General features: G+C 37.9%; 1 protein-coding gene across 3 annotated transcripts in view; it reads left to right on the plus strand.

Annotated features, from left to right (window-relative positions):
* The window catches only part of adam19b (ADAM metallopeptidase domain 19b), a 248,445-nt gene that overhangs the window by 843 nt on the left and 231,661 nt on the right, over nt 1-15,941 (plus strand). For 2 of the 3 annotated variants that reach the window (XR_015507042.1, XM_087281061.1), the window contains exon 3: nt 3,074-3,144. Coding sequence is in view for 2 of the 3 variants with exons in the window: in XM_087281061.1 (XP_087137187.1) it covers nt 3,074-3,144 (71 nt within the window). In the remaining variant the exon portion in view is untranslated. Of the gene's footprint in view, nt 1-3,073; nt 3,145-12,659; nt 12,706-15,941 lie in introns of those variants that run through there. The other variant, XM_087281062.1, reaches the window with a different exon arrangement.

Below are 15,941 nucleotides of genomic sequence, written 5' to 3' on the forward strand. Positions count from 1 at the left end.
TAACTGTTTTATGTTCAATCCACTTAAAATTGTACTAGTTAATCTAGTTAATCGATTTATGTTGTGGCAACATGAAGAAATTGTGTTGGACTCCACTTTTTTTTTACAGTGCAGAACACTTGTCCTGTAGTTTTTCATGAAATATATGATTTAGTTTTTTTTAATAATTATTAGAATAGTCTTATATTCAATTTGATTTTAGTTTAAATTTATTTGCAGTTATTCTAATTATGAAACCGTCCAGTCAAATAAGAAAAGTGGCTTTCGAGCATATTAAAACATTCCTGTACATTAAAAAGTGTCAGATTTATATTTATAATTATTATTTTGTTTAAGAAAAATTACTATTATGCATTTTATACAAGGGGGCATACCTAAAATGTAAATCAGTGTAACAATTATTCGTATAGCCTTCGAAAAAATCTATTTAGAACAAGGATCATTTGATAATGTATAAAAAGATGATCACACTTCATCTCTACAAAGCTAATTACAGTTTTTCACAGTCGCTTTGGCGTATTTCTCACAACACTATTTGCATTTGCACAACAGTTAATGCATTTCTCCAAACAATTAGTCATTTGTGCACATCACAGTAGCACTTTCTCATTCCTTCCAACAAATTCAAATGCTTTTAGACATGCATCAATTGCTTTCATGCAACTCTCTGCAGTTTTATAACATTATCATTTGCTTATGTCATGTCAGTCAAAATTAACAAAACTTGTGAATGCTGAATTGTCGCTACATATAAAACTGATAGTCCTCATTTCTTTACTTGAGTCATTACATCAAAAAAATTTGGTCTAGTTTTCAAAAAATTTAATCCCTTTTTTAAAAAATGCCTTCTAAATTGAACAATTTCATGAATGATTTACAGACCTATGTTTGTCATAGCTTCAGTTCCGCAATACTGTTTACAGTTGTGCACAGCTCTACCCAAAGGCAGTTTGTTTGTTGTAAATAAGGGTGTGTTTATTCTTTTGCACAATGCTATGAATAAATTAAAATTGTAAAGAGCATTTGCAGTAAACATGTGAAACATACATACTCAGTGTCTTGTACTCAGATACCTTACTAAATGCAGTGATGTCTAGCTTTACTATAGTTTTCAAATGACTATGAAAATAGTATATAGTGCTGTTTGGAGCATTTTCAGGAAGTGTCACCAAAATCGGACTTTTTCTGCATTGCAAAATGTTTTTTGCATTATGACAGAGTAAACATGACAAAGCCATCTTGTTCATAAACAATGGTGTGAGGACTTTTCATCTTGATGACACTGACACATTATTTTTTTGCTTTGGAGGAATGAGCTATACGTTTTGAGCGTAAGTGACACACTTTTGCAGATTATCAACTAGGTTTTGCAATTTGTATACTATTTGTTTTGAGAGATGCATTAACTGTTGTGCAAATGTAAATAGTGTTGTGAGAAATGCAACAAAGCCACTGAGAAAAACTGTATTTGTCATTTATATAGTTTCTCTTTGACTATATTTTTTTATAAAAAATATCTCCTGCCCAAATAACAAATGCTGGGTTATTTAAACCCAAATTGGCTAAAATATGGAGTAACTTAAATATTGCATTAAATTTATTCCTATTAATTCAATAAAAAAATAAGTCCCTATGAAACCCAGAATTCATTTTTTAGAGTGTGGTTGAATGATAATGGAACATTATTTTACCCATAATCTGACAGTTTTTTTATTTTAGTAAAGCTATTTGAAAAGTATACCAGATAGTCAAAGTATACCCTTTATTTGCTTTGAACATTTTATATGTACTGTGTATAAAATCGCTTTTAAAAATATGATTATTTGTGGATGCCAACATGGAGTCTCGTCTTTAACCCATTCTATTACAATACACTGTAAAAAGTTAGGTCAACTTAACAGTTGTAAGTTAAAATGGGTTTACTCACTTTTTAAGTAAAGTACTTGGTTTTCAAGGTGTAATAATAAAAAAATCTTGACATTTTATCAGCAATAGCTTAATCACTCACTCAAAAAAAAAATTGCTGCTTGTTCAAACTACTTATTAAAATGAGCTGAATCAACACAATTCTTCAGTTTTTTGACAGACAACTTAATTGTTTTATGATGTTTTATATCTGTGACAGACAGACAAACACTCAGACAGACAGACCTGTTCAGTTTTTTCCCCAATCTCTGTTTAACTGAGAGAAGATTTTTTTTCAACACATTTCTAAACCTAATAGTTTTAATAACTCATTTCTAATAACTGATTTATTTTATCTTTGTCATGATGACAGTAAATAATATTTAATTAAATATTTTTGAAGACGCTTCTATACAGCTTAAAGTGACATTTAAAGGCTTATCTAGGTTAATTAGGGTAACTAGGCAGGTTAGGGTCATTAGGCAAGTCATTGTATAACGATGGTTCTGTAGATTATCGGGGAAAAATAGCTTAAAAGGGCTAATAATTTTGTCCTTAAAATGGTTTTAAAAAATGTAAACCTGCTTTTACCCTAGCCAAAATAAAACAAATCAGACTTTCTCCAGAAGAAAAAATATTATCAGACATACTGTGAAAATTTCCTTGCTCTGTTAAACATCATTTAGGAAATATTAAAAAAAGAAAAAGAAATCAAAGGGGGGCTAATAATTCTGACTTCAACTGTGGATGGATGGATGGATAGATAGATAGATAGATAGATAGATAGATAGATAGATAGATAGATAGATAGATAGATAGATAGATAGATAGATAGATAGATAGATAGATAGATAGATAGATAGGACTGAGAAAGATAGACAGACAGATAAAAGGATAGATAGAATCTGAATCAACACAATTCTTCGTTTTTTCGACAGACAACCTAATTGTTTTATTTTCAATCAACTTAAATTGGTAAAAAAAAAAATAATAATAATTAGTTAACTTAATTTGTGTTAGGAGAACATGAAGGAATTGAGTGGAACCCAGAATGTTTTGTAGTGCTCGGCTTATTCTTAATTGTTTTTAACGCTGTACTGTTCTTCTACATGCTGATTTTTCCTTAATCGGGTAACTCTAGATAACCTTGATTGATTTCTCTTCCCAGCATCCATCGGAGGCAGAGGTCAAGATTACTGTAGGAGGAGAAGATCTGATTCTACAGCTCCAGAGAAACGAGTGAGTCTTACAGCATATAACCGTGTCCATTCAGTTTTACTCTACTGTAGCCACGTATCGCTTTACCAACCAACAGGAGGTGATATATTTGCAATGAAACGCTGCTCATAGCTTTGCACCAAAAATAGACGCCCTGGTGGTTTCCCTTTTCGTTCTGGCGCAAGCAGATGGAGATGTGTTGATAGAGAGCGTCAGCGCCACATCGGCATTAAACCATATGGGAGTGACATTTGGTACATCTGCTCCGGTACACAGGAAGTTGAGCGGGCCACGTGTCTCCCCTGGGGTGTTCGCTAACTTCATTAGTGAGCATGATAGGAGGTTGGAATCGACTGATTAGTTCTGGCTTTGAAAAATGTTAGTGGCAGGACCTCCTGCATTACTGTTCAGTGAAGGGGTTAGGACTGCACCATATTGAAATATTTTTTTTTTCAATATTTTACTCTGATATACAGTTGAAACCAGAAGTTTACATACACTGTATAAAAAGGCACATAACCATTTAAAAAAGACAGATGTTAATGTGACTAAACTTTTTCTCTTTTAGGTAAGTTAGGATTATCACATGTTTCTGTTAAGCCTAATAGCAGAATAATGAGAGAGATATGTTTTGAGAAATTGTTAGAACTTTTCTTGAAAGTCAAGTTTACTTACAATAAGGTTATTCTGCCTCTGAAAAAGCTCAGATGATGGTGTCAAGGTTTTGGAAGTTTCTGATTGGCTAATTAACAACATTTGAGGTAATTGGAAGCACAGCTGTAGAATAGTATTTAAGGAAAACCTCAAACACACTGCTTCCCTGTGTGACAACATGGGAAAATCAACAAGCCAGAATCATCAAAAAAGCCAGATTACAATTTGCTAAATTACACTGGGAAAAAGATTATTTTTAGAGACATGTGCTGTGGTCTGATGGAGCTAAGATTAAACTGTTTGGCCATAATGACCAGTGTTACATTTGGACGACAAAGGGAAAAGCTTACAAGCCTAGGAACACCACCCCAACTGTGAAGTATGGGGGCGGCAGCATCATGTTGTGGGGCTGTTTTGCTGCAGGAGGGACTGGTCCACTTCACAGCATAGATGACATCATGAAGAAAGAACATTATGTAGAAATACTGAAGCAACATCTCAAGACATCAGCCAGGAAATTAAAACTTGGCCACAAACGGGTCCTCCAAACAGACCATGACCCTAGGCACACTGCCAAATTAGTTAAAATGTGCTTTAAGGACAACAGAGTGAATGTTTTGCAATGGCCATCACAAAGCCCTGAGCTCAATCCTATAGAAAATTTGTGGGCAAAGTTGAAAAAGCTTGTGTGAGAAAGACCACAAATCTGACTCAGTTATACCAATTCTGTCCGGAGGAATGGGCCAAAATTCCTTCAAACTGTTGTGAGAAGTTTGTGGAAAGACACCCAAAACATTTAAACAAAAGTTATACAGTTTAAAAGGAAAGGCAAAAATAAAACACCAAGGAAATGTGTGTAAACTTTTGACTGCCTAGAAATTATTAAAAATTTCTCAAAAAAATTCTCTCATTAATTTGGCATTTAGCAAATGTAAATCATCTAGGTAATCCTAACAGACCTAAAATAGTAAACGTTTAGTATGATTTACCATCAGACATTTAAAAAAATGGTTTGGTCCTTTTTTTAGAGTGTATGTAAACTTCTGGTTTCAACTTTTGCAATATGAATACAATAGAGTGGAGGAACTATGACATCACTTGTAGGCTAATCGGCTGCTAGCATAAAACTGGTTCCCTCGATAAAATCCCTATGGGATTTTTCCAGAGGCTTTTCGAAGATTACAAATAATAAGCTCTGTGTTCAAACACAGTTCATTACAATTGCACGTTTTGTCCAGCCGTATAATTCTCACTCAAAAATATGACTTACTTTTAATCATTATTCGGGTAGCACACATATTCTGCATGCCTTCGGCAGATGATTTGAAATGAGCCATTATAATTTAGATTAATCTAGATTTATTCCAAGATTACAGTGAGATTAATCTAGATTTTAAAAATTATTCTATTCTCACCTATATATATATATATATATATATATATATATATATATATATGTTACCAGGACTGGGGTGGAGTGACAGGAGACCACAGGAGGTAAGATCCACTATGCAGTTTATTCAATAGTCAGGCAAGCAATGGTCATCAGGAGCAAACAGGTATATACAGGCAGTCCAGAATCGTAGTCGATATAAACAGGCAGAAGGTCAAAAGGCAGGCGGCTTAACAGGATAACTGGGATACAAGGCTAAGATCGAAACACGGAGAAACGAGACAGGGAAACGCGTTGTAATGTTACTGGGAGAACAAGACTCGGCCCACTGGTGGCGTGAGAGGGTGGCTTATGAATGGGATGTAATCAGTCTGTGAACAAGGCTCAGCTGGTGTTTGCAATCAGGATACATGAGTGAGCAGGCGTGCGTGTTTGGGAGCAATGCATGTATGAATGTGTAGTCCTGGGGAATGCGGAAATGAAGTCCTGACTTCGTGTGAGAACCAGCGATCCTCTGGGGAGCGATCGCTGGTTGTGACAATATATATATATATATTTATATATATATATATATATATATATATATATATATATATATATATATATATATATATATAGGTGAGAATAGATATATAGGATATATATAGGAATAAATATATAGGAATATATATATATATATATATATATATATATATATATATATATATATATATATATAGTTAGTTATTTATGTAATGTATGTAATGTTATGTTAAAAAAAATTCATGTTATATTTTAATGTTTAACAGAGTGGATGATTAATATGTGCAGGACTAATCAGTTATTCCATTTAACAGCTTCTTTAGTCATCCCATATCTACCATTAACAAGGTTCAAATGTGGATCATTTTGACACTTACCACAACGTGTTTTTTCAGGTTGGAGCTGTAGTTCATGTAAATGTTGCAACGTCAGTTTGATGTACAGCGTGCATCGCATTATCAAACTAACGTTATTGTTGGTATAATCTTTGAGTAAAAACATAGACTGAACTTGAGTCCGCGGGTGACCTGGTTCGTTAAACTCACTGCACAGACAGCATGACCGCAGTATAGACTCGCATGTCTTCCTCGACTTCAGCCATCATTCCAACATATGCGCACACTCTAACTGCAAGCAGGAGACGCGTCTCTATAGTAACCTCTCGCGACACCACCTTTCCAGTGCAGTGCCTTGCGATATTTGCAAATAAGCCATATGAATCATATTTATTATCATTTGACAGTAACGGAGGAACTACGGCAAATGTAGAGAAGTAAGAGTACTGATTTTTCTCTAATAATTTACTTGAGTAAAAGTACATTTTTAAATGTGCTCAAAACGTACTCGTTACCAACCCGGGCTCATGGTGGAAACGTAGCCCTGCGGACATTTCTGCGGACCGCGAGATACGTCCCGGGAGGTACGTATTCAAGCGTTTTGTTTTTTTTCGCTGATCCGCGAGAGGCTGCTGTGCGCGCTTTTTTGCGTCTCGGGCGCCTCTCGGGAGCGCGCGCCGTTCGCGCTCGCGCTGTTCTCGCGTAAAAAGCCGCCGGATCGGCCGCCCCGGCCGCCCTCCTCTTCCTCCTCCTCCTTCCCTAAACCCGAACGACGCTTTGAAAAAGCCGTCCAGAAAAAAAAAAAAAGCAAAAGCCCTCGTCTTCGATTTCGACCACGTTTTCGGATCCCGCCGCTTCTTCACCCTTATTTTTCGGATTCTCTTTTTCGTCTTACCTGATTTCCGGAACCGCTGTTACCTGGACTCGATCCCGGTCGTCGTCCCCGCGGCCAGCTCCTCCTCCTCCGGGGCCTCCACTCTGCAGACGCAACGCTGTGAGCTAAGCGGACAAACTGGTTGCATCGGGAAAGCCCTCCACTCGGAGGCGAGCCGTCGGCCGGCGAGCGCGAAGAGAAGGAGCAGAGCGGCGCCACACGGCCCTGCAGCGCTCGCTCGAAAAAAACTAAACGCGTCCGAGCGTACCTCCAGCCACGTAAATCACGGTCTCCAGAAACGTCTGCGGGGCTACGTTTCCAGAATGAGCTTGAGTTGCTCGTTACCCAACAGATTTACTCAGGTAAATGTAACGAAGTATATGTAATTCTCTACTACCCACCTTTGTTTAGCAACTATAGTGAGATGAGTTCCAGCGGTATATCCTTGGTGAACTGTCCAACATGAGCTTAGAGCTTGGAGTACGCTTAGAGAGATGCTAGAGTGTGTGTGGTCACGTGATGTGTGTTTTCAGCAGTATAGTGTGGACGGAGATCTTTTCCGAAACGCTAGGTGAAACACCAGTGTGGATGTACATCGTTTTCATTCTCCAACGCCAATTTGAAACTAAGACGTATTAGTGTAAACGGGGCCTATGTAGTTTGAACAAACAGCAATCGTCCTTCGAGTGCATGCGTAGAATATCAAAAGGCAGCTGTGAATCTGTAGTCAGAGGCCGTCATCCAGGATAGATCCATCACAGTCTGAAGGAGGAAAAGCTTATGTGTGTGTGTGTTTGGGTGCGTGTGTGTGTTTTGGCCCAGACTCCTGGCTTTTATACTAATGAACGTTTGCCCTCATGGATCCAGAGATGGTGATTGGGTTTAGATGCAGACTGGGCACTGCTGATTCAGGTCTTTGGGACAGACAGGAGACCATTCAAGGAGAGATCATTCAGACCTCAAGTTTACCAAAGTAGCAGTGAAATCTCAGCTGATTCTCTCGAGTCATTCTCATTGCACTGGTATGCATTAGCATAATTCATGAAAGACTTTGCAGAATGTCCGCTGACCTGCCAGTGTAGTTTCTTTCACCTCATTCCTCTTGTGTTTCTATGGTCTTTCTCTCTGGAGGACTATCAAGGGAAACATTAGTCTGTGGGTTGACGCCGTTGTCCTCCATAATGCCTTCTGTCCAAATGCTCATCAAAATGATAAATTAAGGGATGAGGTTACTAGTGGCAGGGCCGGATTAACCAATAGGCCTCATAGGCACAGGCCCAGGGGCCCGTGCGCACTAGGGGCCCCTGCGAGGGGGGAGAAAAAAAGACAATTTCGGAGTGTCTTTTTAGGCTAATTGCAAATAGCGCATCTAGTTGGAATAAGATGATTGCCTGATTGATAGAGCTGTGTAGCATTACAGTCGCAGTGGCGCATCTTGTAAGGCGCACAGCCTCATCTTTTGACGCGTTTGATCATCAATTCTGTTCGAATCCACCATCAGCTGAACTCGTGCTACTTTTTTTCCTCCCCATTACATATCAGATTGGAAATATATTTATTTTTAACAGGAAGGAAACATTTTTTTAAAATAATACAAATTGTGATATAAAGTCACAAGTGTCTCGTGGGTATTTAATAATGTTTAGCCTTATTATAGGTGCCTCCCTCTCTGCAAAAACGATATTGCTCAGACAACTGTATTTCCTCTGAGCAAAAAAAATCGCGATCACATATTAATATTATTATTATATTTAAATTGCCTTTCTTTCTTTAACTAAACAGAATGCTGTAATTGGTCAAGCGCGGAAACGTCAGTTTTGTAATAACCCGCACTAAACTGAGCGGACTTTAGTGTAACGTTATATCTGTCATAGATCAAAAATGAGTGGACAAGTGGATTTAGCAAACGCGAGAGAAAGAGGAGAGGAGGCATCTTTATTGAGGCATTTTCATACACACTATCTTTAAACAGACCCGTGATCAGGAGAATGAGGGTACAGAAGAAGACGTTAACTTTAAATGATGAGTAGCTAGCATTAACCAGGCGGAGGAGGCTTACGGCAGCGCAGACTGGATTCATCATGTGAGAGACAGACAGAAAAGGAGAGAGAGAGGGAGAGAGAGAGAGAGAAAGGCCCAGAAGAGGAGAGAGACGGGAGAGAAGAGGTATAGTGTGTGTGATTTTGGATACTTTTAGGTTTATAATCAAGTCTTCATCACGAGAAGAGTAGAGAAAATACAAGGAGAGGAGGAGAGAGACAGTAAATCAGTGTTTGTATTATGAAAGACTCAGATCCATAGAAATGTATTAGAGAAGCATTGTGCGTTATATGCCATGGCAATAATATGCTTTATAAGTTTGTAAAAGCAATACATTAAAATACCCTTAAAAAAAGAAAGAAAAAAAAATAGTTTTATTAGTATTTTTATTCAATGCTTTGAAAAATAAGTTAAATCTTTGTAGATTATAAATACATATGTACTATATATCATTTATTTAAATATGTGGGCAACAAATTATAGATTCATTTTATTTAAAAATTATTATATTATTCTTATTTTTTAAATTCAACTATAGGGGTGCGGCCAGGTAGGGGGCCTTACTAGACAATGTGCCCAGGGGCCCCTGAGTTCTTAATCCGGGCCTGACTAGTGGTGATTTATTTATAGTAATCAGGAAATTTGCAGTGGTTGCAATCATGTTGCTTATATGAACTGAGCAGATATATTCAATTAGTGCAATTGTTGATAAACTTCTGAAGTTTTCTAACAGCAGAGCAGACACAATATGAGGAAATTTTGTGTAAAATGAGGAAATTTTGTACAATTCTTCTAAATGTTCCAATTTCAAAGCCAATAACCAGAGTTAAAGGCAAATTTATATGTCTTCCTGTGAAATATTTCCCAAGTGCTTTTTAACCCCATGGGCTCGAAGACTGAGTATACGCGTTTTGACCTGTGGTGTCGTCAAACTGCTGAAATTAACTTGAATTACACTTTCAGTTTTGATCACACAGATAAGATCAATACATCAATCGAATCTGTTATGCGTCTACTTTTTGTTGTGTACACTCACAACAACAACAAACGTGTGCAGGGCCAAAGTGGGACTCCTTTTCAGCCCTGGAGTTTCAAGCATTAGACCGGCCCACCTCAGTCTCAGTTCACGACTGACTATATTAAAATAAGCCAATTTCCAATTCAGTTTCTAATTACACCATCACGTCTTATTCAAGAAAACAGCTGCTTTAGAACTTCAAATGTTCAACAACCTTACAGTTTTATATGTCTTAACAATAAAAAATGAAAAAAAATAAAAAGAATTACTCAGGTGAGGATCGAAAATGGATTGTCGATGTCGTAACGCAACAAGCTGACCACTGGACCACAATGGCGCTGTTACATGTGTGTGGCCGGAATGATAGTTACATCATCATTACCCTGCAGGCTGCATTTTGTTCATGGGGCTGTGAGACAATAAATAAGAAGAGCGGAGCTGCGGCAAAATAATTAATAAAAAGAGTGAGGCTATGGTCAAATAAATGAATAAATGAAAAAAAAGTGTGACTGCTGAGAGTGCAAGCAGCTAGAAATACCGACCCTCGTGGCCAAAAAATGGATCGGCCCACCAGGAACTCTCCCGGCCCTCCCGATTGGCCAATCCGGGCCTGAACGTGTGTGCTTTTGCAAAATAAGGAAAACAAACAGTGTGGGCATTTTCTCTCTTCTCTCTCCGTAAACTGCTTTTAGAAGCGCTTCAGTAAAATGGGCTGAAACTCCGCAGAAACAAAACACACACAGATGAGACATGTATCTCTAGAAAGCTTGAAGTGTCTGCTTTTAAATGCAGCTATGCATGTTGAAAGCAAACATTGCTTGATAAAGTAATCAGTATGAAACCAACGCTATGTCTAGTTTCTCAGTCTGATCTCATTAGTTTTAATGCAACCATTGTTGCAGGCATTGTTATTACAAGCGTCTGAAAAGAAAAGATTTTTTTCAACTTTTTGCCTTTCTTCTGATGCTGGTTTTATTTCTTTTAGTTTGGCTGGAATAGAAGTGGGTTTATCAAAAAAATATTCAATATTATTGATATTATTAGAAAATTATTATTTTCGGTCCCATTTTGTATTAATTGGCCTTAACTAATATGAACTTACACAGGACTTAATAGTTTGTTACAATGTACTTATTGTGTAAATACATGTATTTACTGTGTACTTAAGCTTGATTAAATACATGTATGTAATTACATCTGTTATTAAATTTTGCAATGACATTTGTAAATACACTGTTGACCATCCATTACACCTTAACGCACCCTTAAACCTACCCATACCACCAAACCTGTCCATAACCCAACCTCTATCCCAACTCAAGAGCACCACAAGTGTTCTCAAATACATCATAAACACAGTAAGTACATTGTATTTATTTTTTGATGGAAGTACATAGTAGTTAAGGACACTTAATATAAAGTGGGACCTTATTTTCTATTGTGTACAGAACAAAGCACCTAATTAGCCAATGCCTAGTTCACATAACCAACACTGTAAAACCCAACAGTCAACTTTATCAAATGAAATGAGTGTAGTTAACTCAAAATTGACTGAAAGCAAATTCTATTAATTTTAAAAGAGTTTTAAACTCCGTGTTGAAGGTACAGTGTAAAAGCTAATCACTTAAGGTAACTCAAACTTTTTGAGGAAACCGATTGGAACAAGTTCAAAAACCAATCCTAATGAGTGCTGTGAACTTTTGAGTAAATTAAGCAATTTGAGCACAGTAAACCCCAATAAATGAAGAGAACTCAAACCAACCGAGTACTGTAAAACCCAGTAAGTTAAGCCAACTCATTGTTTGAGGAAACTGATTGCTACAAACCATTTTAGATAAAAATCTAATGCATATGAGTACTGTGAACTTTCTCCATTTAAGTTAAAGTGAGGTATTTAATGAGCTCATTACCTTCAACACTGAGTTCAAAACTCTTTTCAAATGATTAGCATTACCTTTCAGTCAATTTTGAGTTAACTTCACTCATTTCATTTGATAAAGTGGACTGTTGGATGGTACAGTGTAGTGACTTAATTAAATACCTCATTACTTCAACTTAAATGGAGTAAGTTCACAGTACTCATATAGATTAGATTTTTAACTCAAATGGTTCATTTGCATTAAAGGCACAGGCAACAAAACTGCTCAAATTTTCAATATACAAAAAGGTATAATAAATAATTTGATGGGTATTTTGAGGTAAAGCTTTAATCTTGAAAAGGGGGTAATTTAGATGTCCTTTAAGTGAGGTCAACTATTAATTTTATTATGGTGTAGGATTTATTGGGTTGAGAAAGTAGGGTCAGCATTGATCTTGAGTTAACACTGTAAAAATGTAATGACAAAAAGTCAAGACAAAATTTTTTTTATGTTTCTTTAACTTAAATTAACAAGTTAAGCAGGTTTCAACAAAATGTTGACGAAGTTACACAAAGTTTAGCTTAATATTTTTAAATTAAGGCAGCAAGAATTTTTTAACGATATAGGTGCAGAGTCTAAGGCCTGGTTTATACTTCTGCGTCAAGTGACCGGCGTAACTCACGGCGCAGGCAACGCGCGCACTGTCTCTGTTGGTCTGCATTAACACTTCCGAAACACTAGTTGGCAGTGAGGTGTAAATGTTCCTCTGTGTCGAGTTTCTTCGCTTCTGTTTTGCTTTTCCTGAACACTTCCTGGATGTACAAGTGGCTCAAACTCGCTCTTTTTGAGGCAGGAACCGGCGGACGTGCAACAACTTTAACTATGAGGTAAACACAAAACAAAACTTTCCATCCAGAGCTCATTCACGGGACTCCACACTTGTAAACAATCGCTCGCGCCTTTCGCGCGGCTCTCGGTCCCGCCCAGACTCGTCAGCGCTACCAAGCCGACCAATCACAGAGCTTGTGCTCACGTTGTTGCGACGTGTAGTTACATTTTTTGAGAGGTGCACGTCAGTGACGGCGATGGCTACGGCGAAGGGCTATGCGTCAGCGCCGTAGCTTACGCCGGCGTTTGACGCAGAAGTATAAATCAGCCTTAAAGCGCAAAAGCATTAAGGGCATATCCAAATCCACTTTTACTATTTTAAGGACGGAAAAATTCAGTTTGCAGCGTGGCACATGGTCTAACAGAGTTAGAACTTAATGAGTTACGGGTGTGTTTTGAGCTGTGGCACATTTGCTATTTAAATGGCGACTTTGTAAGTGGATAAACTGAATGGAAAACTGAACACTTCACTAGCAAGAAAATTCCTCCATTCAGCCTCTTTACTTTCTCTTTACTCTTTTATTTTTGTGGATGAGGAAATGGTGTTGTACGCACTTCACTGAAGACATCCATCAGCCTGTATCATTCATTTTATTTGTAAAGCGCAAAGATTTGCCCTGTGTGTCGTACACTATTCTGTAGCTATTGTTTATTTTCTCCTCCATGCGCTGGCTTGTTTTACTTTCAGATGACCCCTTTGGGAGGCTGGCTATGGCTGTCATTTAGAGGGCAGAGTGTTCTCTGACAGGCTTTCAGGCTCTTGTACAGACCCATAAAAGCCCCTCCATCATGCCGATGGCCGAGGCAATGCCCCCAATTACATCATCCTCTCCTCCAGCCCGTCTCCTCTCCTCTTTTCACCCCTTCCAATCCCCCTCAGTGCGCTCGCCACGGCCTTATTTCATCTTTCTCTCCCCCTCCTAGAGTGATGTCATTTGATATGAGGAGAAATGCGGCCCGCTGACCCTCACGACGCAGCTTGTCTGTACTGAAATGAGCTCTTTGTTTCTGCTGCTGCCAGACGGCCGTGTCTCAAACACACAGCTCTTCATCACTGCATCTGTCTGGCCGCTTGCCAAAACCTTTTAGTGCTCCGTGAGTCGAAAATCATCCCTGTCCATTCTTTGTGGGGGTAATGCGTTTATATGTTGTAAAGAAGTAGGGAGAAAGAAAGTTTATTTGCAGGAGACTCAATTTGCACAGAAATCTGATTTGCATATAGCTGCATTGCTGCAATTGCATTTGTTGTGCTACTTTTTTGTGCAGCACGTTTCTTAATGTTAATCTAACATTGACAAGTGTCAGCTAATATAGTGCATCAACCAACTCACATCTTATTTTAATTACTATTTCTTACGTTTGTTGACATTGAGGGTAGGACACAAACAGGATATTGATTATCCCAGTGAAATTTACACCACTATAAAATAAGATAAGAGATAAAATAACAACTATAAGTATGTACTAAAGATACACTTTAAAAAATCTTGATATAAAAACATGGAAACTGTCATTTTTACACCTGATTTTATAAAATGTTACATTATTGAAAGAAAAGAATGATACAGCGGTAGCGTGACCATCACACACTTCTCATCACACACTTCTCAGAGCTCACCAGAACTGAACTAAGCTCCCATACATACTTGTTTACATCTAAAAGGTAAAACAACCACAAAAAAAGTCCTCTTAAGGGGGACATTTATACACAATGCATATCAAACATCAGGCGACCGTTACAATATCATAATAATTTACCTTGAAAAAAACACAGCAATCACTAATCTACCAGACTGCTGTTGGGTTTGCGATAAGGAGGGATGAGGCTGAGTCCAGCTTTCTATTCGCAGCTTCTTTTTGATTCTATCTGGTCCACCTTAAAAACCACGAGGCTTTCGTTTTTCAGCGTTTTATTTGCGCTCAAGAAAACACACTAAGCAAAGGCTTATTATGCGCTCCTGGCGCCATCTTGTGGATAGACATTGTCAACCGTCTTTGTCCGCCGACGAGCTCTCTCAGAAATTTTAAATATTTTAAAATAGGCACTATTCTTATAAATAAACTGCATAGTTGCAATCTAAACAACTCCATTCTAGACTAAAAACGCTTCAGAAGTACATTTTGTTGTCTAACAATAATAATATTTGGCAAACTATAGCATCTCTGCTTGTTGCTGACTGTATGTGGGCGGAGTAATACACAGAGGTGAAGGGTGAAGATGCCTTTGTGTGATGTTACTGGCAAAATATTGCACGGCTATCAGCCAATCAGATTCAAGAACCAGACAGAACTGTTGTATATATATGAGCAATATCCCACTCTACACCATAACTTTTTAATCCAGATAGATGGGGCAACCATTACTGCATCCAAAATGGTGAAAAGCCTTGGAGTAAGGATTGATGACCAACTAAACTTCTCTGACCACATTTCTAGAACTGCTCGATCGTGCAGATTCGCACTCTATAACATCAGAAAGATCCGACCCTTCTTATCTGAACATGCAGCTCAACTCCTTGTTTAAGCTCTTGTTCTCTCCAGACTGGATTATTGCAACTTTCTACTAGTCGGGCTTCCAGCTAGCTCTATCAAGCCTCTTTAGCTGCTCCAGAACGCAGCAGCACAAGTGGTCTTCAATGAACCTAAAAGAGCACATGTCACTCCGCTGCTCATCCGTTTGCACTGGCTGCCAGTTGCTGCTCGCATCAAATTCAAAGCTCTGATGTTTGCCTACAAAGCGACTTTTGGCTTTGCTCCTTCTTATCTGCTCTCACTTCTGCAGATCTATGTGCTGTGAATGAACGTCGCCTCGTGGTTCCATCCCAAAGAAGGAAGAAATCACTTTCCCGAACACTCACGATCAATCTGCCCAGTTGGTGGAATGAACTCCCTAACTGCATCAGAACGGCAGAGTCACTCGCTGTTTTCAAGAAATGACTAAAAACTCAACTATTTAGTCTGCAATTGCCTCTTTGGATATACCACTAACTGTACTCAAAAAAAAAAAAAAAAAAAAAAAATTGCTAACATTTTTACTAAAAAAATTACAAAAAAAAAATTACTAATACTTTCCTTCTTAGACTTTACAGACCTGAAACTTGCCTATAGCACTTATTCATTGTTGCTCTTACAGTTGTGTAAATTGCTTCCTTGTCCTCATTTGTAAGTCGCTTTGGATAAAAGCGTCTGCTAAATGACTAAATGTAAATGTAAAAGGAGTAGCAGTGCGATATGG

This window comes from Danio rerio, chromosome 14, assembly GCF_052040795.2.
Source record: "Danio rerio strain M-AB ecotype USA chromosome 14, GRCz13ab, whole genome shotgun sequence".
NCBI lineage: Eukaryota > Metazoa > Chordata > Actinopteri > Cypriniformes > Danionidae > Danio > Danio rerio.